Raw genomic sequence first — 20,226 nt, 5'->3', positions numbered from 1 at the left:
TCGTTAGGAACGTAGTTAGATATACTAGTCGATATAAACGAAGTATTATTACTAGAGGCTTACGGGTTGCGTTATTTAATAACTATCGTAAGTTATAAGGACTGCACCTTCGGTCGCACCGAAGTAAAGTAGAAGAATTTATAGCTTAGTATATGCGTTTAAAACACTATAATTATAGTAGTAAGTATTATTATTATATTCGTTATTATCGAACGTGCTACACTAATCGCTACTAAGTAGGGGGGGGTGGTACGTTAAGATTTCGAGGGTGGTACGTTATCGCTTCCCCAGCCATACGGACGTACGTAGATGCCAGTTTGAACGACTTTTCTTCTTTAGGATGGAAGTGCGAGTAGGTATCAAGACAATCCAATCCCTTCGTCGCCGTTACGAGCTCCGTCCGAGTCAAGCTTTACGGGCCGTCACGCCGCCTAACCATGCAACGCCTTCTCGGATAGTCTAACGCGAACCGGCTTCGGTTCAAAAACAAGATAGGCTTTCTGGTCCATCCAATCGGCGGGCGTGTCGGCCGCCAGCTCCAGCTCGAAGCTCCAGAAGGTGCGCGCCAGCAGCACTCTGGCCTCGCCAAGGAACACTCTGGGGAGCCCGTGTCAGCATGCGGGGGCTGTGGAAGGGGGGGGGAGGGGGGGGCAAATGGGAGTGACTTACTTGCCGCCCAGGCAGTTGCGCGTCCCGATGGAAAACGGCTTGAAGGCCTCGCGGTCGTCCTGGTCGAAGCGTGAGTCGCGCAGCGGGTGGCCTGCCGGAAGGTGCCGTTCAGGATGAAACTCGCGTGGCGCCGTCCAGTTGCGCCTCGACGTCTGCGCGGTCTGCATCGCAATGCCCATGACCGTCTGCCTCTCTAGTCAGCACCCCGACCCACCAACCGTGGCCAGATGAGGGACTTACGTTGCCAGGGATCCATTGGCCGTCGACCTGCAGCCCGGTCGCCGGGATTATGCGCGGCAGAGCGATGGGCGTCGGGTGGTGGATCCGCAGTGTTTCATCAATCACCGCCTGGAGATACGGCAGCCCGGCTGTCGACGCGACGCTGATGTCGGATTCGGCCTCGAACGACGACCGGATCTCGTCCCGCAGCGCCTGCAGCTTGTCAGGGTGGCGCAGCAGCAGATACGTCGCCGTCGCCAGCGCCACCGTCGGCAATTGCGAACCCGCGATGGTGACGGCCAGCGAGTGCGTGTTGAGCTCGTCACGCGTGATGCCGCCCTTCTGCTGCTTCGAGTCGCTGCTGATGTTGCCGATGACGGGCGACACGAAGTCTGACCGCGTCACCCCCAGGTCGCCCATCTCCAGCCGCTTCGTCACCAGTCCGGCCGTGTACGCCCAGTTGCGCGCCCGCACCCCCGCCGTGAGCCGCAGGAACACGAAGCCGAAGACGCGGTCTAGCGGGTAGAAGTAGCTGAGGTTGTTGCGCACCGCCCCGAACTTGGCCCCCAGGAAGAAGCCCATGATCCACCCGTGCTCGTTGTCGCCCTCCAGCCCGTGGAAGCTCTCGCCGTACGCCAGGTCCGAGATGATGTCCAGCGCTGCGTACCCGTAGAACTTGGCCAGGTCAATCACCCCGTCGCTGCTCTTGGCTGCCTCGCGCCGCAGCCGCTGCACGAACAGGTCTGCGTACATCTCGATGATGGACGACTGCGCCCGCAGCGCCCGGTCGTTGAACGCCCCCAGCAGCGTCTTGCGCATCCGCTGGTGCGTCGAGCCTTCAGCCGTGAAGAGCGAGTCTGCTCCATTCAGCGGCGGCGTCTGCGGGTGCGGGTCCTTGGGCAGCTGCGGGCGCTGCAGGTACAAGTCCTTCCACGCTCCGGACGAGATGGTCGTCAGCTCGTTGGGCGCGATGCGCACCACAGGCCCGTACTGCTCGTGCAGGCTGTCGAGCCATTTGTACTGCGACCCTCGTGCTGCCGAAATCGCGAATGGGAGCCGCGAGAAGGCTGCTGTTCGGGGCCCCGGGAATTTGGAGAGCGGGTGGAAGTAGAGGCAGTAGATGGCGGACAAGACGTAGTACTATCGTGGACACCATTAGCCGGGATTTGTGGAGCATACCTGCCGCGAGAAATGCTTACTGCCACGGCCAACACTGCACCAGTGGCCAGTGTCTGCCCCAAGCTCGAAAAAACTGCAACGTCCATGGTAGCTGCACGATCGTAACGGAGAAGAAAGACGGTTTGGGCCTTTGAGCCTCTTTTATTGACCTATCTGGTAGCCTACAGCCGGTGTTATTTAAGTAGCCGATCACAGGTCGTGAAAGGTCCAAGCCACACGGTGCGAAATTCCCGACTCACCACCGGCCCGGTGTCAACACTTAGGATAAGCTCGGCATTGTGATGTGGTAAGACCGCTGTGTACCTCATCAAGCTTTACAGACGTCCATCAAATCCTTGAGCGCGGGAACCACACGCCCGCAACACAATTGGGATGTGTTCTGCGCCTCCAGCCCGAGTAATCGGTCTCAAGCAGGCCCGAAACAATGTCCGAATGGCCCTTATCGGCCTGTATGGCCAGAAAGGCAAACAACGACTCGTGTCCCTACCCCCACGCGGGCTTATAACACCCGGCAACCGCAGGAGACTCAACTCCAGCGGACCATTCAACATTCTGGTGCGCATCTTTCATCAACATGGCTCCTTCGAAATTCCGCCAAAAGTCCTCGGTGGCAATCTTCTGCCCGCAGAGCAAAGCCCCGACGAAAGAATACCTCGACCAACTGCAAAAGTTCCTCACCGAGCACGAGCAGCTCCGGCGGCTGGGCGAAGACGTCAAGCGTCTACGCGAGACATGGGACATCATGGCCGCCCGCAGGGCCGACATCGCCGGCCTCGCCCAAGGCCCGCGCTACCTGCAGGCCCTGCACGACTGGGTCGAAACTGGCGCGTCGGCACCAGTTGCCAACGCCATGTCTGGCATCCTGTCGCTGCCGCTGCTGGTCGTCATCCAGACGTGCCAGTACTTCCAGTACCTGCGGCTGGCGGGCTTGACGCATGCCGAGTTCCTCGACGGCCTCAAGGTTGGCGGGGCGCAGGGGTATTGCGGAGGCTTGCTGCCGGCCATCGCCGTGGCGTGCGCCAAGGACGAGGATGAGGTCGTCGACATGGCTGCCGTGGCAATGCGGATTGCTCTCGCCGTGGGGGCGTACGGCGAGCTCGGAGACGACGAGAATCTGCCCGGCCCGACGACCATCGTCGTGCGGCTGCGGCACGAAGGGCAAGGCGAGGATATTGTGAGAGGCTTCCCGGGGGTGAGTAAAGCACCGCACGCAGACCACGGACACGCGAGCTGCCGACTGACTTGTGTTTTGGCAGGCATATGTGTCTGCAGTGACGGACCCCAAGACCATCAGCATAGTAGGGCCGGTCCCGACTCTCGAAAAGGTGTCGGCCCATGCCCGCGAGCGTGGCCTGCTGGTTCAGGGCATGCACTTGCGAGGAAAGGTGCACAATCCGGAGAATGCAGAGCTGGCCAAGGAGCTTTGCGAACTGTGTGACGAGTTCGAGAGCCTCACGCTGCCCGCGTGCAGCCAGCTGCAGGCGCCCGTCTACTCCAACATCACCGGGCGGCTGCTGCGGGACTGCTCTCTCACGCACGAGGCGGTTCGGACCATCCTGGCGTCGCGCTGCGAGTGGTGGACGCTTCTCAACGAGCTGGCCCAGGCACTGAAAGCCACAGGGGTGCAGGCCCATACCTTTGCCATGTTTGGCATCGGCGACTGCGTCCCCCTGACGCCATTCCACCAAGCGGCTCTCAAGATCTCCAAGATCGACGTGCACCGCACCATCCGCGAGGCCGAGCTCAAGGACTACAAGCTCCCGGAGGATGCCATTGCCATCGTGGGCGCCGCCTGCCGCCTGCCTGGGGCCAGCAGCCTGGAAGAGCTCTGGGAGCTGATGGCAGCCGGCACATCCAAAGCCGAGGAGATCCGGCCGGACCGCATCCCGCTGCACGCCAGCTTTCGGGCTTCGCAGGACCACAAATTCACGAGCAAGCGCACCTTCTTTGGCAACTTTGTCGACGACGTCGACGGCTTCGACCACGCCTTTTTCCGCACCAACCCGAAGGAGGCGGCGTACATGGACCCGCAACAACGCATCCTGCTCGAGCTCGCGTACCAGGCCATGGACTCCAGCGGCTACCTGCGCACCCACAAGCGTGCGGCGGGCGACGACGTGGGCTGCTTCATCGGGGCCTCGTTCAACGAGTACCTGGACAACACGTCTGCCCACGCGCCCACGGCCTACACGTCGACGGGCACGATCCGGGCCTTCCTCTGCGGGCGCATCAGCTACTACTTTGGATGGAGCGGGCCGGCAGAGGTCATCGACACGGCGTGCTCGGCGTCGCTGGTGGCCATCCACCGGGCGTGCCGGGCCATCGCGGGTGGTGAGTGCTCCATGGCTCTGGCTGGCGGCGTCAACGTTATGAGTGGCGTCAACAACTTCATGGACCTTGGCAAGGCCGGCTTCCTCTCTCCCACCGGCCAGTGCAAGCCGTTTGACGTCGGCGCTGACGGCTACTGCCGCGCCGACGGAGCAGGGCTCGTGGTGCTGAAGTCGCTGCGCCACGCCCTGGCCGACGGCGACGACGTGCTGGGCGTCATTCCTGGCGTGGCCACCAATCAGGGCGGCCTCTCGCCCTCCATCACGGTGCCACACTCAGCCGCCCAGGTGACGCTGTACCGCCGCATCCTCAAGCAGGCGGGCATGAAGGCTGAGCACGTGTCGTACGTCGAGTGCCACGGCACGGGAACCCAGGCTGGCGATCCGCTGGAGATGGCCTCGGTGCGCGACGTCTTCTGCCAGCCCGGTGACCGCCAGTCGGTCAGCCTGCATATCGGCTCGCTCAAGGGCAACATCGGCCACTGCGAGACGGCGGCTGGCGTGGCGAGCCTGCTGAAGGTGCTGGCCATGCTGCAGCAGCGCCGCATTCCACCGCTTGCCAGCTTCCGGACACTGAACCCCAAGATACCCGCCCTGGCCCCCGACAAGCTGGCCGTGGCCAAGCAGGTAGAGCGCTGGGACGCCCCCGTGCGAGCCGCGTGCGTCAACAGCTACGGCGCAGCGGGGAGCAATGCGGCGCTTCTCTGTGTCGAGCTGCCGCGCACCGCAACCGAAACAACAACCCAGGTCTGGCCTGTCGTCATTAGTGCGGCAAGCACGCAGTCTCTAGAGCTGTACTGCGATGCCCTGGACCGCCACCTGGCCAAGCACCCAGACCTGTCTCTCGGAGACGTCGCCTTCACCCTCGCAGAGCGGCGTCAGCGTCATCGCTACAGGCTCTCAGCAACGGCAGGCGACCTGCCCGGCCTGCGTGCGATCCTGAAGAGCCCCGGTGCCACGAGCAACGTCGTAGACGTGGCAGCCGCCAAGGACACTCCACGGCCCGTGGTGCTCGCGTTCGGCGGGCAGAGCAAGCAGACGATCGGGCTGTCTCGCACTCTCTACGACAGCAGTCCGCGGCTCCGTGCCTACATCGAGAAGTGCGACGGACTCCTTGTCGCCATGGGCTACCCCAGCGTCCTTCCCTCCCTGTTCGCCACGGAGCCGCTTGAAGACGTCGTGGTGCTGCAGACAGGCACTTTCGCAGTGCAGTACGCCACTGCCCGCTGCTGGCAGGACGCCGGCATCCGCGTCGACGCCGTCATCGGACACAGCTTCGGTGAGCTCACGGCACTGGCTGTCTCTGGCGCGCTGAGCCTCCAGAGCGGCTTGAAGGTCGTGGCGGCGCGTGCGGCGCTCATGGCGACGTCGTGGGGCGACGAACGAGGCACCATGCTCGCCGTCCACGCCGGTCGCGAGGTCGTGCAGGAGCTCGTGGATGCGGTTGGCGACAAGGAGCTCGAGGTGGCGTGCTACAACGCTCCTGCCAGCCAGGTCGTGGTGGGCTCCGCGGTGGCCGTCAGCAGGGCAGAAGAGCTGCTCGCGACAGACCCTCACTTCGCCGGCGTGCGCAGTCAACGCGTCGACGTCACCCACGGCTTCCACTCCCGCTTCACCGAGCCGCTTCTGCCCGAGCTGGTGGCGCTGGCAGACACTCTCGCCTTCACCGAGCCCCGGATTCCGCTGGAGATGTGCCTCCCTGACGGCGCTGAGCAGCGTCCCGCCCCACACCGCATCGCCCAGCACACGCGCGAGCCCGTCTACTTCGTCGATGCCGTCCGCCGCGTCGAGGCACGCCTGGGCTCTCGCTGCGTCTGGCTCGAGGCGGGCACCGACGCTCCCATCGTTTCCATGGTGAAGCGTGCGGTTGCACGGCCAGACGACCACGTCTTCCTCAGCATGCGCTTCGCAGGCGCCAAAGACCCGGCCAATGTGCTGCCCGACGTCACTCGCACGCTCTGGCAGGAGGGTCTGGACGTGTCGTTCTGGCCGTGGCTGGGTGGACCGTCCGAGTCGGGCGTGTCGCAGGTGTGGCTGCCGCCGTACGAGTTCGTGCGGTCGTCAGCGTGGGTGAAGAACGTCGACCGGGCTGTCGAGGCGCTGGAGCTGGCCCAGGCAAAGGCAGCTGAGGCGCCACCTGCTGTTGCTGCTGCCGTGGTGGTGGAAAAGCCGCTGCTGGTGACTCCCCGGGGACAGCCTGGCTCCATGGACTTCACCGTCAACGTCGGCTCCACGCGCTTCCGCGACATCGTGTCTGGTCACGCCGTCCGTGGCCGTCCTCTGTGCCCGGCCTCCATGTACATGGAGTGCGCCGTCATGGCGCTCCAGCAGCATCTGGGCCCTCGTTTCGAGGGCGCCCTGTGCTTCGAGGACCTCACCTTCGAACAGCCGCTGGGCGTCGACACGAGCCGCGACGTGACGGTCGTGCTGCAGGAAGGCAAAGACGAAGCCGGCGCCTGGAGCTTTCAGCTCCGCAGCGTGGCCAAATCCGACCCCAGGCAGCGTGTCTCCACCCATGGCCGCGGCAAAGTGCGTCTGGGCAAGCAGCCCAAGCTGCACGGCTACCAGCACCTGGTCTCTGAGCGTGTCGCCGACGTGGCAAAGGCACCAGACGCCGAGACACTGCTGTCGAAGCGCGCGTACGGCCTGTTCTCCCAAGTCGTCACCTACGCACCGCTGCTGCGTGGCATTCAGTCCATCACCATGCACGGCTCCCGCGCCATCGCCCGCATCCAAGTCCCCACCCCGCACGTTGCTCCCGACGAGAGCTCGGCCATCGGGCCCTGCGACACCGTCTCCCTCGACACCTTCATCCAGGTCGTTGGGCTGCTGATCAACAGCAGCGATGCCTGCATCCCCAACCACGTCTTCGTGGCCACGGGCGTCGAGAGCGCCACACTATCCAAGGCGTGCGACTTTCTGCGTGGCGAATCCGCATGGACCGTATACGCCACGTTCAGATCGACCGGCGACACCACCGCCACCGGCGACGTCTTCGTCCTGACAGCCGCAGGCGAAGTTGCCGCGACAATCATGGACGTCAAATTCACCCGCCTGCCCATCACCACCCTCGAGAAGCTCCTCGACACGGCAAACTCAACCAGCACCGGCCCCACCGCCGCGAAGAAAGCCGTCCCTCCATCCATCACCCGCTCCACCGCGCCGCCACCGCCAGTCCCAAGCGCCCAAGCCGTCCCACAGCTCGAAGCCAACAACAGCTCCTCCCCGTCGTCCTCCTCTTCCGACGACGGCGAAGACCTGATCGCGACCCCGCCCGGCGAGCTCGACGACAGCAGCCTCCGCAAGATCGTCGCCGCCTACACGGGCGCCGCGGCCGACGCCATCGCCGCGGACTCCACCATGGCCGACCTGGGCGTCGACTCCCTCGCCGCCGTCGAGTTCGCCGAGGACCTGAGCCAGCAGTTCGGCAAGGACATCGCCGCCCCCGACCTGCTGGGCTGCGACCTCGGCGCCTTGTCTCGCTTGTGCTTGTCGCTGGCGCCGAAGCCGAAGACCAAGGCCAGGGGGGCTAGGCAGCTGGCGTTGCCGCAGCCGCCGCCCGTGGTGGAGGTGTTTGCGTCGACGACGGCTGTGCAGAGTGGTGGCGCTGGTGGTGGGGGCCCAGGGCGCGATCGCCTGCTGAAGATTGTGGGGGATGCGTGCGGCGCCCCGATTGCGGATATCGCGGACACCGAGACGCTGCGCGACCTGGGCGTGGACTCGTTGGCAGCGGTGGAGCTGAAGGGCGAGATCGAGGAGGCGTTTGCGGTCGAGGTCGACGAGAATGCGGTCCATTTGGACTCGACCATCGCCGAGATTGTCGGATACTTGGGCATCGGAACCGCCAGCGTGGCGGCTCCCCCGTCGTTCCAGGCTGCGCCGGCGGTGCAAGCCGCGGTGCAGGTTTCCGTAGCGCCGGCTCCCGCGCCTGTAGGGGATAACACGGTCCGTCAGCGCGTTCTCCAAATCATATCGGACGCATGTGGTGCTGCTGTTTCGTCCATGCGCGACGATGAGACGCTCCGCGACCTCGGTGTCGACTCGCTGGCGGCGGTGGAGCTCAAGGGCGAGCTGGAAGACGCATTCGACGCCGACCTGGACGACAGCCTGCTCGACCTCTCTATCGCAGAGACAATTGCGAGCTGCGGAGGTGTGGGCGCCGCCAGCGCCACCGTCAGCGCTTCTGTTCCCTCCTCCTCCTCCGTCAGTACGTCAACCACTTCGATCTCGGTCCCATACGAGAGTGTTGCTGTCGCGGCAGTTCCAGCTGACTTGGGCAGCCCGTTCGACGCTCTAGTGGCCAGTGAGAACACTTATCCCGCCAAGGCGGCAAAATGCGGCTTCGAGGCTTTCGATGCAGCGGTCGCCCCCGCTCAGGATGCACTCATGCTGGCGTACATGGTTGAGGCGCTCGCGGAGCTCGGTGTCGATTTGAAATCGATGGAGAAGGGTCAGATGCTGCCTGCCGTGCGTTACAAGTCGAAACGTGCGTATGACCGGCTCATGCAGCGCGTGTGGATCATTCTGGAGAAGCACGGGTTGGTGGAGACCAAAGACGAGATGCAGCGCGTGAGAGGAGGCGCCGAGTGTCCAAAGAGCGGTTCGGCAGAGCTTCTGGCGCGACTGCAGAAGGATTTCCCAGCGTACCGCTGTGACTTCAGGTTGATGAACGTGACGGGATCACAGCTGGCACAGTGTTTGGTCGGGAAGCAGGACCCGGTTGGCCTGCTGTTCAAGACGCAACAGTCGCAGGCCATTCTGGAAGACTTCTATCTCAACTCCCCCATGCTGGCCACCGCAACCGAGATGCTGGTTGACACAGTCGTCAATGCCGTCTCTGCTAGCAAGGCCACTAACACAGTCAGGATTCTTGAGGTTGGAGCAGGCTGTAAGTTTACATGAGGATTCCGTCACTACTTTGTTCGCTCACTGACGCTGTAACACAGTCGGCGGGACGACCAGGAAACTGGTCCAAACGCTCGCAAAGCTGGGCCGACCCGTATCCTACACCTTCACTGACATCTCGCCCACGCTCGTCAGCCGCGCTCTCAAGGCGTTCGCCAACCAGTACCCGTGGCTGCACTTCCAGACGTGGAACATGGAACACGCGCCGCCGCCCGCCCTCGCCGCGGCCGGGCCCTTTGACATCGTCATCGGCACCAACTGCGTCCACGCCACGGCAGACCGCAGCGCGACGCTCGGCCGGCTCAAGCAGCTCCTCCACCCATCGTCGGGCTTCGTCGTGCTCTCCGAAGTCACCGACGTCGTCGACTGGTACGACATCGTCTACGGCCTGCTCGACAGCTGGTGGCTCGACCAGAGCGGCGCCTATGCCCTACAGCCGCCCGAGGCCTGGGTCCGCTGCTTCAAACGCGCCGGCTTCCCCAGCGTGACGTATTCGCAGGGCCCCACGGCGGAGCTCAACACGCAGCGGCTGCTGATCGGCAGCATGCTGATGGACGCAGCAGTGCCGCAACGCGCTCTCCCGCGGCCAGAATGCGAGACGGTGACGTACAAGCGCGTCGAGGACGTCGAGATCCACGCAGACGTCTTCTGGCCACCTCACCCGCCCGCGAGCGCCATGGGAGTCGGTGCGTCATCCTCCTGAACGTGCACAGCCTACAGAACTGCTGCCCTCCCGCGTTGCTAACACCCACAACCTCCTCGCAGCCCTCATGATCCACGGCGGCGGCCACATGACGCTGTCCCGCAAAGCCGTGCGACCCCACCAGACGGCCTTCCTGCTCGCCAACGGCGTCCTGCCCATCAGCATCGACTATCGCCTCTGCCCCGAAGTCGACCTCGTCAACGGACCCATCACCGACACGCTCGACGCTTACAAGTGGGTCAAGGCCGCCCTCCCCCGCCTCGCCCTCCGCCGCGGCGTGCTCGTCGACGCGGACAGGGTCGTCGTCGTCGGGTGGTCGTCCGGCGGCCACCTCGCGATGACGACGGCGTGGACGGCGGGCGACGCGGGGGTGGCGCCGCCGAGTGCGGTGCTGGCGTTTTATGCGCCGACGGATTTCGAGTCGGGCGATTTGGATAGGCGGAGGGCGGAGGAGTATCCGGAGAGGAGCTTGCGCATGCGAGATATTGTGGCGGCGCTGCCAACAAGACCGGTACGGGATACAGACTAGCCCCTCTTCCCCTCTTCTCTGACTGAGCGGTGGCCCTTTTTTTTGCTACGGTGCTGCTAGACGTACGAACAACAGTTGCTGACCGCGTTTACTTCCCTACAGATTACTGGCTACGACGGCGACGGCTCCACCGACACCACCGGCCTCGGCTGGGTCCGCCCCGGCGACCCGCGGTCCGAACTCGTCCTGTCGCTGTTCAAAGAAGGCAACGGCCTGCCGCTGATGCTCAACGGCCTGCCCAGCGGCGACGAGGAAGCGTGGACGCGGTGGCCCGACGCGGACCGCATCGCGGCCATCAGTCCGCTCGCGCAGGTCCGGCGCGGTCGTTACGGGGTCCCGACGTTCGTCATCCACGGTACGAGGGATGAGATCGTGCCGTATGCGAGCGCGGGCGCGTTTGTCGACGCGTTGCGCCGGGCGGGCGTGGAGGGTCACTTGTTGACTGTGCGGGGGGCGAGGCATATACATGATGTGTCGCTGAGGCCCGGCAGCGAGCGGTGGGAGGAGACGGTTGCGCCGGGGTATGAGTTTCTTTTGGGGCATTTGGGGGCGTAGAGGGTAGGGGACACCATATTCTTTTTTGGCGTCTGAGGCTGATGGGGGGGTTTCTTGATTTTTTTTTATTGTTACTGCTATTGTTGTGGAGTTTAATGTGTTGTTGAGTGAGTGCTATTATATTTACCTTTCTGTATATTAGGTTAACGCTTCGATGGAACATAAAAACCAGATTGAAGACTTTAACATGAAAAGAGATGGTGATACACTCGATTTCGGCTATAGTTTAATTCCTACAAACACATATGTGGAAAACTATGCAACGCATTTCCTTACCATTAATAGCTACCGGCTTTGCTCCCAGCGCCTTCATTCATTAGAGAGTCGGCGTTGGGCGAACAATTTTCCAAGCCATTACCCAGCTCCATCACCCTGGAGAGCACACTGTCGTACGTTGACAGAAACTACAAGAATCGTCCGGGCTCTGATACTCGCCTGCGGGTGCATGGCAGCCATTACCGTGGGCAGCGTGATGTGACGTTCGGGAATCGATTCGGTGTCGGGATTACCGGCCGATTTTGCACCAACATCGATCTACATGCATTATTCAGCTCATGTCGGCAGTGGAATCCTCCATCTAGATGCATCTGTAGCTTTGACGCTCGAATCCACGTCCGGACAGCTGCTTCGGCCACCCATTATGGCACGTCGGATTTTCAACGTCGGCGCCAACGTCTGTACGGGAATTTCGGTAATTTCGGGCGGGTTCGGCCGGGCCGGTCTTCGGTCAGTTTCGGTGAAAAACTTGATTGGACGTTCGTGCGCTTTGGTTCGGCAATTACTTCCTTCACGCATGCCGAGCACCCGGCGAAGTCGATGGGGCAGGGAGGAGCGCCAGACGCTTTCCACGGGCACGGAGTGAGAGCGAGATATTGAAGCAATGGCGTTGAAATCAGGAAAAGCAAGGTTTTGCGTTCTGGCAAAATGCATTCATGCGTAGTAGTGGCGGTTATACGAAGCATTCAACACCACGGGACGAGCACGTCACGACACGTCGACAATAAGGCCAGTAACATATCCAGATGGAGAGGTAATTCAGACGTATATATATCCCAGGCACCACTACTCCACAGCAGCATCGTCCGCGCGCAACCACAGCCTGAGGCTCAACGCCGGCTTCTCCCGCATGATGAACACCTTCTGCGCGTCGAGTGCGAACCCGTCGTCGGCCAGCTCCCACCCGAACTGCCACACGAGCCGCGCCAGGACCAGCTTCATCTCGGCGAGGGCGAGGTTCTTCCCGACGCAGTTGCGCGGGCCGGTGCTGAAGGGCTGGAACGCGTCCTTGCGGTCGTTGGCGAAGGCGGGTGGCGCAGAGGGGAGCCAGCGCTCGGGCAGGAACGCCTCGGGCCGGAAGAAGTTGGCGGCAGAGTGGTAGGCTGGCTGCTGTGAGACGTTGACGATGGTCTGTTTGGAAGTGGTGGTCAGTCAGGGGAAGAAGAAGAAGAAGGAGAAGGACAAGAACGGGACGACGTACTCCTTCGGGAACAAAATGCCCCGCCACGACGGCGCCGCCCGCGGGAGCGAAGCGCTGCAGCCCGGCGGGAACGGGCGGGTAGATTCGCATGCCCTCGCAGATGGTGGCGTGCAGTACCTTCAAGCCTGCCACGCCGATCATGTCGATGTCCTCCTTACGGGCGAAGGCGGCCGTCACTTCGTCCCGCAGGGCGCGCATGGCGACGGGGTTCTTGGCCAATAGGTACAAGATGCCGCACAGGGCAGTGGCCACGGTTTCGCTGCCGCCGGTGATGAAGATGCCTGCGTTGGACTCCATCTCAGCCAGGCTCATGCCCTTCTTCTCGTCGCCGTTGTGCCGCAGGATGTACGTCCAGAAGTCAGACCGGTCCGGCTGCTCGCCCGCGGCCAGTCGCGCGTGCACTTTGGCCGCCGAGAGCTTGATGTGCTGCATGCGCTGGCGGATGGCGTCTTTGGGCATCAACCCAACGATGAGCGGCGTGAACGGCTGGTACAGCCGCGCGACGCCCAAGAACGACAGCGCCTTGATGAAGGGGAACAGCAGCGCCACCCACGGGTGGTACTGCGCATCCGCCAGGCACCCGAACGGCTCGCCGAACGCCAGCTCCCCGATGATGTCGAACGCCGTCCATTCCAGCCACTCCTTCACGTTGACTGCCGCCGCCCCGGCGCCCGCCCGCCGCTCCAGCCCCTGCGTCAGCCCGTCAACGTAGGCCATGAGGATCCCTTCCTGTGCCCGCAGCGCCTTTTCGCTGAAGGCGTGGTTGATGGTGCGCCGCTGCCGTGCGTGGTCCGCGTCGTTGGCGCACAGGATGTGGTCCACGCCTGCCTGGCTGCGCGTCATGCCCCATTTCTGGAACCGCTGTCGCGTGCTGTGCCCGTAGATGTCGTTCCACGCTTCTGGAGCCGAGAAGGAGACCATGTCGGGCGAGGTTCGCACCGCCTCTCCATATTTGGCGTGGAGGGACGTGAGGTCGCGTGGCAAGTGGCCGCTCAGTGTGGAGAGCGCGTGTGGGATGTGGGATACTGCTCGGCTGGCGGGGCCGGGGAATGCGCGGAGGGGATGGAGAAGGAGGCGGTAGACGGCGCGGAGGGAGAGGAAAAGGAGGAGCTGGACACGTTAGGGTGCTGGCGTGGGAGCGGGAAGGCGCTGCGTACCAGGACGGCTGCGGCTGCGCCCAAGGGAATTTGGGAAGGCCAGGACATGGTGGAGGGGGGTTCCAGGCCGTGTCGACCAGGATGCACGGGCGATGGGCGAGGATCACTCTTATGGATGCACAGTTGCCCGCGCTTCGGAATCGGTCAATTTGCAAGTTATCTATCCGCGTACTACCCCTCTATACCTTTCAAGGTTAAAAAATGCCTGGACTGATGCTCTGTAGGCGCGTAGACAGCTCGTCCAAGAACTTGCTCCGGGCTTCTTTCATCTCGGGCTTGTTCGAGTTGCCCGTCAGGCTGCGTCGGGCACCGGTCAGTTCAAACAATCATCCTCGGAGGCGTGGGAAGAAACGTACTCTGGGCAAGGCTTGCAGTCCATCAGAAAGGCGCCGTGGCACTCGTCGCCAAGTTCTGGTTTTACCGCATTCACGAGACAGCGGCTTCCCACCTCGGTGGAGCGAGCAACGATTCCGATCAGCATGCGCCTGATGACGCCAGCAATCCAGCTCTCGTCGTCGCGGACGAGATTGCTCTTGCACAGGCCGGGCGTCAGGCAGGCGATGACGACGTTGGACTGGCCGGAGAAGGGGAAGCGCTGGGCCATGTCCCGCACCGCCCACAGCAGCAGGAGCTTGGAAACGCCATATCTGGGCTCAATCAGCAACGTCCTCGAGCGATACTCCGAGCTGAAACTCACCTATCGCCCATGCTCGCCGTTTTCTCCGAGTTGAGCGCGTCGAGCAAGCTCCCCGGCACTGACTTCTCCTTCAGCGGCGCGATGAACTGGAGATCGCTGCCCACGAAGGCCAGTCTGCCCTTGGTACCGTGTTTGGCGGCGGATTCTTGCAACTTGGGCAGCACCAGATATCCGAGAAGCACGGGGCTGATGACGTTGACTGCAATCTGGCTCTCACACCCTTCGACCAGGGTGAACTGGCTGGTCATGATGCCGGCGTTCTGCACCACGGCATCCAGCCGGTCCAGCGTCCCGATCCGCGCTCCGAAGTCCTTGATGGACGAAAAGCTGCCGAGGTCCAGCTGCCACACCTCGATGGTGCTAGAGGGTGCAGCCTTGGCGGACGCGAGCTCTTTCGCCGCCTGCTCTCCTTTGGCGACATTCCGCACGGCGAGGATGACGCGGGATGCGCCGAGGCGCAGGAAGTGCTTAGCTGCCTCGAATCCGAGGCCGGAGGTGGCACCGGTGACGACGGCGGTCTGGCCGGTGAAGTCGGACGACGGGAACGGCGGCGTGACGAAGAATTGCGAGTGGAGAATGGTAGTGGCGAAACCCATGGCGGCGGCGAGAGTAGACTGCTGAAGAAGCTCCCGGGCAGCCTGCACACTTGGCTCGATATTTACATCGGGGATAACCCTTATGTCCGGGACTAACGCCCGCCATGCTGGAGTTAAGATGCGGGGAGCTGAGTCGCCTGCATCTCCGCCGAATCTGGCCGAAAAGGACCGGCCCGCTGGCTGTCGACAGTGGCTTTATATGCAATTGCGCGGAGGTCTGATATGCCACTTGCAAGAGAACCACCATCCAGAAAAAAAAATGGCAGCCCTGACCACCCAAGCCCCAGCAATGCCCGTTGGCGGCACCTCCACCTACTTCGACACGGCCGCCCTCGCTGACGGTTCAGCCCCCGCCGTCGCCAACAGTTCCAATTTCTTCAACGCCACCGTTGCCGCAAACCACGTACCTACGCCCATCACCCCAGCATACTCGCCCAGAAAAAACAGAAAAGAGAAACTAACCACCCACTTTCCTCCCCCCACAGAAAGAAGGCGCCGAAGAGCTCGCCCTCCTCAAATACGTCTACGCACGACCGGACCTCGCCCAGCTCCGCGGCGACCCCGACGCCGTGTGCAACGCCATCGACGACTTCGCCGCCACCATCCCGCGCGGGCTGATGACCATTGGCGCCGACAAACGCGCCTTCATCACCCGCCTCCTCGCCGGCAACGACAGCGACGCCGGGCCTGCCCCGACCACCTTCCTCGAGTTTGGCTCCTACGTTGGGTACTCAGCCATCTGCCTCGCCAGCGCCATGGCCAAGCGGGCAGCCGGCACCGGCCGCCGCGTGCGGTACCTCTCGTTCGAGAAGAACCCCATCATCGCGGCCGTCGCGGCGAGCCTGTGCGACCTGGCTGGCCTGCGGGACGTCGTGTCCATCAGCGTGGGCAGCGCGGGGGAGTCGCTGGGGAGGTTGGTGAAGGAGGGCGTGGTGGGCAAGGGGGAGGTCGACTTCGTGCTGCTGGATCACTGGAAGGACTTTTACATTGACGACTTGCAGATCTGCGAGAAAGAGTCGCTGTTGAGGCCTGGGTCGGTCGTGCTGGCTGATAACATCGTGTTTCCTGGCGCACCTGAGTACTTGGCTTATGCGCAGAGGGGTAGGGCGGAGAAGTCTCCGGAGGGGTATGCGTATGTGACTGAGACGGCGGATTTTGTGCTGCCGTTTGGTGGTCCGGTGAGTTGGATCCCATATCCGTGGTGTTACAACCTTGGCTGACTGGCTGCAGGACCAATTGGCTATTTCCACCGTGGCGTAAGGGAGCCCCGCAGGGCGAGGGTGGCATTGACACATCGGGCTTACGGCATGGCGCAATGAGCTCCACGGCATTCTTTTTTTTTTTTTTTGCCTTCTTTGCAGTGTCGTCAAGGGGTGGTCCGTGGGGAATCGGTGGTTTGGATACATCACTCGGGGGCTCGTATTGTTATCACGACTACAGTGTACTGAAGTACAAGATAAATTCGAACCCTACTTGGAGAAACGAGGAAACAGTTGCCTTGCAGCGCCATGGTCGATCGACAGCCGTGTCTCCTCATCCATGGACGCCGCTTGGATGTTTGCAATCTGCGGGACAATCGTCCGTTCGCGAGCAAAGGGGAAGTCGCTCCCATACAGAACATGGCCTTCGTCAGCAAACTTCACCACCGCCTCGACAGGGCCCTCGTAGCCGGTCAGGGCGAGGTCATAGTAGAAGCCTCTCGCGTCCCGAAGAAAGTCATCGGCCGATTTTTCCTTCAGCCCCAGATCCGCCGTCTGGTTCGCGATCCTCGTGGCCACGTACGGGAGCGTGCCGCCGCCGTGCGACAGGATGATCTTGCAGTTTGGAAAATCCCGGACCGTGTTGGACGTGATGAGGTTGACGGCCGTGCGCGTCGTCTCGTGCGGGAAGTCGACGATGGGCCGGGGGATCGTGGCGTCGGATGACGCGCCCCACGTTTTGGCAAAGGTTGGGTGCACGAAGACTACGGCATTGCGCCGGTCCAGCTCCTGCCAGAGCGGGCGGAGATCCGGGTGGCCCAGGTACTTGTCGCTGTAGCTGGACAGAAGAGTGACGCCGTCGGCTTCGAGCACGTCGAGGGCGTAGCGCAGCTCCTCTATGCAAGGCCCAACCGGCTCGGGCGGCGGTAGGGTCGCAAAAAAGCCGAATCGGGAAGGGTTCGTTGCTTTGATCTTTGCCGCGTACTCGTTGACCCATCGACAGAGCTGCAGGGCGTCGTCGGGAGACTTGACAAATGCCAGCCCGGGGGCGCTGAGGGACAGGATCGAAGCCTCGATGCCGTTTCGGTCCATGAACTCCAGGTCGATCTCAGTACTCCACGATGGAAGTGTCAGCCCTTTGGGGATCCCGGACGCTTCGTTCCATTCTATCATCAAGTCAGCCTCCCGAGCGGGCGGTTGCGGCACGGCGGCTTACTCTGCACATACTCCGGCGGGAGCATGTGGTGGTGCACGTCGATTTTCCCCATTGCAATTTGCGACCAAGTGGCTTGCACGAGGTTTCAGCTGGGGACTCGCGGCCTGATCATCATATGTTGTTTTCGGTGTCAGTCGCGCGATTCGGCGCGGCTGCGTCTCGATGCCGAACAAGGTCCTGACTCCTCGCATATTATTAGCCCGACAACAATCCTGGCCAACACGCGGCAATCCACGCACGGCTCCTTGGCTGACTCGGGGCTAGATACAAGCATTCGGCACTCTCCGCTCAGCTCCCGCCATCATCCTTCTGCAGCAATTTCGCTTCTGCTCATCAGGCGCTCATAAACCGCCATCTCGCCCAGAAGGCTCTGCAAGGCGGGCGTTCTTGAACATGGCTGCCGCACTCATTCTTTCTCTACTCTCCGTTGTCAACTTGGCTTCGGCCATTGACGCGGCAACCATTCAGGCCTATCTCAAGGACAATCTTTCCTCTGGCTCCGAAGTCCTTCTTCCCAGTGACTCGGCCTATGCTAGTGACTTGACCGAGAGATGGAATGCATACGATGCCCCAAGTTACATCGTGGGAGTAAAGCCTGCCACTGCGGAGGACGTCTCTACCATCGTACGTCTTCCCTTATATTCAACGAAAGCAAACACTAATCAAAGTGCTGCAGATCAAGTATGCGTCGAATAACAGCATCCCTTTCCTGGGCACCGGTGGCGGGCATGGCTATACGACAACGACCAGCGCCCTGCAGAACGGCATCAATCTTGACCTCAGTGCTTTTGATTCTGTCTCTGTTGATGAGTCGGCAAGCACCATGACAATCGGCGGAGCAGTCACGTTCGGTGACATTCTTGATCCTGTCTTCGCAGCTGGAAAGGAAATCCGTCTGGACCCCTTGTATATCCCCCGCAACCGAGCACTGACTAATACTTTCTCTAGAAACTGGATCATGTTCCTGTGTCGGCATGGTTGGTGCCACACTAGGCGGCGGCATTGGTCCATACCAGGGTCTCCATGGCCTGATCATTGACGCCCTCGACTCCGTCACCATCGTCACCGGCACGGGCGACATCGTGAATGCATCTGCGTCTGAGAACAGTGATTTGTTCTGGGGCATCAAGGGCGCCGGCCAGAATTTTGGGATCATCACCTCCGCCACGTATACACTGCATGACCAGACCAACAGCGGATCGGCCTTGAACGGCGATTTCCTCTTCCCCGCCAGCGAAAACGCCACCATCTTCCAGATCCTCAAGGACTTTGCCGGCAACCAGCCCGACGCCTTGTCCCTCACAACCGCCATCCAATACTCAAGCACCTTCAACTCAGTCAGCTGACCATCCCTCCACCACCCCCCACGCACCGCTAACCCACTCCGCAGACCGTAATCATGGTCAACGCCGTCTACGCGGGCGCAGAAGCCGAGGGCAGGGAAGTCATCGCGCCCTTCCTCGACGCGACGTCGCTGCAGTCCAACGTCACGACGATCCCGTGGAACAGGCTCATCCACGAGAACCGCTTCGGCGCCGACGCACTCGGCTGCATCGCCGGCGCCAACCAAGCCGCCTACGGCCTGAACCTCTACGAGTACGACGTCGCCACCCACCAGGCCGCGCTGGACGCCTACGTCGCCTTCTACGCCGCCACCGGCCTCACCACCTCGTACACGGTTGTCGAGATGTTTCCGACCAAAGTAACCCTGCAGACGGCCGACGACGCGACCGCGTATCCGTACAGAAATACCCTGGCATACCTGTGAGTGCGATTGCTTTCGTTTTCACCCGTGGCTCGGTGCAAGTGCTGATTGACGCGTGCCGCAGGTTTATGAGTTTCAGCGGCTTCTCGACGGACGATCAGACGTCTGCCATCTCGGATTTTGCGTTGGAGAGGCGTGCGGTGTGGGTGGAGCTGAATAGCGACAAGGGCCTTGAGGTATACGTCAATTATGCTCACGGCGACGAGGGCCGCGACGCGTGGTACACGGCGGCGAAACTGCCCAAGCTGGAGTCGATCAAGAGCACGTGGGACCCGAGCAACTTGTTTAACTTTACTAATGGGTTTACTTACTGAGTTGCCATTTCGGGTAGTCCAAATACTTAGGAGAGTGTGGAGAAGATCAATTTTACTTGATGAACAGCTCTTTTTGTTGACAGGGCTACTTGAAGAGTGAGTAGGAGAGCGTAAAGTAAAAACAACTTACAGCATCCGTTGAGACGTTTAGACTTGTCTCCGCTTTGGTTGTCAAGATAGAAGGGTCTTGCGACTATAATTAAAAACTGGGCTATTGATAAGCTTAATTCCATTAGCCGCGTTTGACCGCCGAGGAGAAGGAGGAGGTCCCGCGCGACAACAGCTTTCTCTGGCCCGCTAGCCAGCAACAATCTCTACCTTGCTAAGTATAGTTCATGGATGATAGCTCACCTGCGTCCGTTCATTCTAGCGACGAGATCTGAGGGCTTATCGACATCTACGAGGAAAATTGTCAAGAGCGACCCGTGTCCGCTGGATAGCAGTGTGGGATGTTGCACAGGATCTTCTTCCCCATCCATTCATGCGTAATGACCAGCGATGAAGTGTCGCAATAGCTCTACCCTATCACTGATTAACACGCAATACTGCCGGGTCTCAATCAGCTTCGGCAGAGAGTCACCGTTCCTGCACAAAAGACTTGGGAGAGGCTGAAGTGCGAACCATTTGGCTTTGAAAGAAGGCGTAGATGCTGTTGCAGATGGCTTCTATCGCTGCGGCATTACTCATTTGTGCTCCTTACTTACGTGTCTCATCTTGCA

The 20,226-nt window shown here is 61.5% G+C and overlaps 7 protein-coding genes across 7 annotated transcripts; 3 read left to right on the top strand and 4 right to left on the bottom strand.

The window, feature by feature from the left end:
• Positions 1-431: 431 nt before the first annotated feature.
• On the bottom strand, positions 432-2,153 carry BKCO1_7500022 (cytochrome p450; the record flags this gene model as incomplete). The annotated part of the gene is made up of 4 exons (XM_020278936.1): positions 432-597; positions 670-854; positions 910-2,028; positions 2,088-2,153. 4 exons carry the CDS (start codon positions 2,151-2,153, stop codon positions 432-434), a joined length of 1,536 nt encoding a protein of 511 aa, XP_020125956.1.
• Positions 2,154-2,641: 488 nt separating this feature from the next.
• On the top strand, positions 2,642-11,086 carry BKCO1_7500021 (polyketide synthase; the record flags this gene model as incomplete). The annotated part of the gene is made up of 5 exons (XM_020278935.1): positions 2,642-3,259; positions 3,324-9,282; positions 9,341-9,985; positions 10,065-10,513; positions 10,634-11,086. 5 exons carry the CDS (start codon positions 2,642-2,644, stop codon positions 11,084-11,086), a joined length of 8,124 nt encoding a protein of 2,707 aa, XP_020125916.1.
• A 1,062-nt stretch (positions 11,087-12,148) lies between these two features.
• On the bottom strand, positions 12,149-13,768 carry BKCO1_7500020 (toxin biosynthesis cytochrome p450 monooxygenase; the record flags this gene model as incomplete). The annotated part of the gene is made up of 3 exons (XM_020278934.1): positions 12,149-12,493; positions 12,564-13,673; positions 13,721-13,768. The coding sequence occupies 3 exons, from the start codon at positions 13,766-13,768 to the stop codon at positions 12,149-12,151; spliced, it is 1,503 nt and encodes a 500-aa protein (XP_020125921.1).
• A 146-nt stretch (positions 13,769-13,914) lies between these two features.
• Positions 13,915-15,013, bottom strand: BKCO1_7500019 (retinol dehydrogenase 12; the record flags this gene model as incomplete). The annotated part of the gene is made up of 3 exons (XM_020278932.1): positions 13,915-14,017; positions 14,077-14,367; positions 14,418-15,013. The coding sequence occupies 3 exons, from the start codon at positions 15,011-15,013 to the stop codon at positions 13,915-13,917; spliced, it is 990 nt and encodes a 329-aa protein (XP_020125926.1).
• Positions 15,014-15,302: 289 nt separating this feature from the next.
• Positions 15,303-16,273, top strand: BKCO1_7500018 (catechol o-methyltransferase; the record flags this gene model as incomplete). Its single annotated transcript, XM_020278931.1, has 3 exons — positions 15,303-15,416; positions 15,499-16,191; positions 16,244-16,273. 3 exons carry the CDS (start codon positions 15,303-15,305, stop codon positions 16,271-16,273), a joined length of 837 nt encoding a protein of 278 aa, XP_020125925.1.
• A 209-nt stretch (positions 16,274-16,482) lies between these two features.
• On the bottom strand, positions 16,483-17,480 carry BKCO1_7500017 (amidohydrolase family protein; the record flags this gene model as incomplete). Its single annotated transcript, XM_020278930.1, has 2 exons — positions 16,483-17,378; positions 17,429-17,480. The coding sequence occupies 2 exons, from the start codon at positions 17,478-17,480 to the stop codon at positions 16,483-16,485; spliced, it is 948 nt and encodes a 315-aa protein (XP_020125930.1).
• Positions 17,481-17,821: 341 nt separating this feature from the next.
• Positions 17,822-19,507, top strand: BKCO1_7500016 (fad binding domain protein; the record flags this gene model as incomplete). The annotated part of the gene is made up of 5 exons (XM_020278929.1): positions 17,822-18,052; positions 18,105-18,321; positions 18,377-18,765; positions 18,819-19,192; positions 19,258-19,507. The coding sequence occupies 5 exons, from the start codon at positions 17,822-17,824 to the stop codon at positions 19,505-19,507; spliced, it is 1,461 nt and encodes a 486-aa protein (XP_020125929.1).
• Between the last annotated feature and the right edge of the window lie 719 nt (positions 19,508-20,226).

The sequence above is a fragment of the Diplodia corticola genome (genome assembly GCF_001883845.1).
Source record: "Diplodia corticola strain CBS 112549 chromosome Unknown scaffold75, whole genome shotgun sequence".
In the NCBI taxonomy this organism is placed as follows: domain Eukaryota; kingdom Fungi; phylum Ascomycota; class Dothideomycetes; order Botryosphaeriales; family Botryosphaeriaceae; genus Diplodia; species Diplodia corticola.
This window is presented reverse-complemented; position numbering and strand designations above follow the sequence as displayed.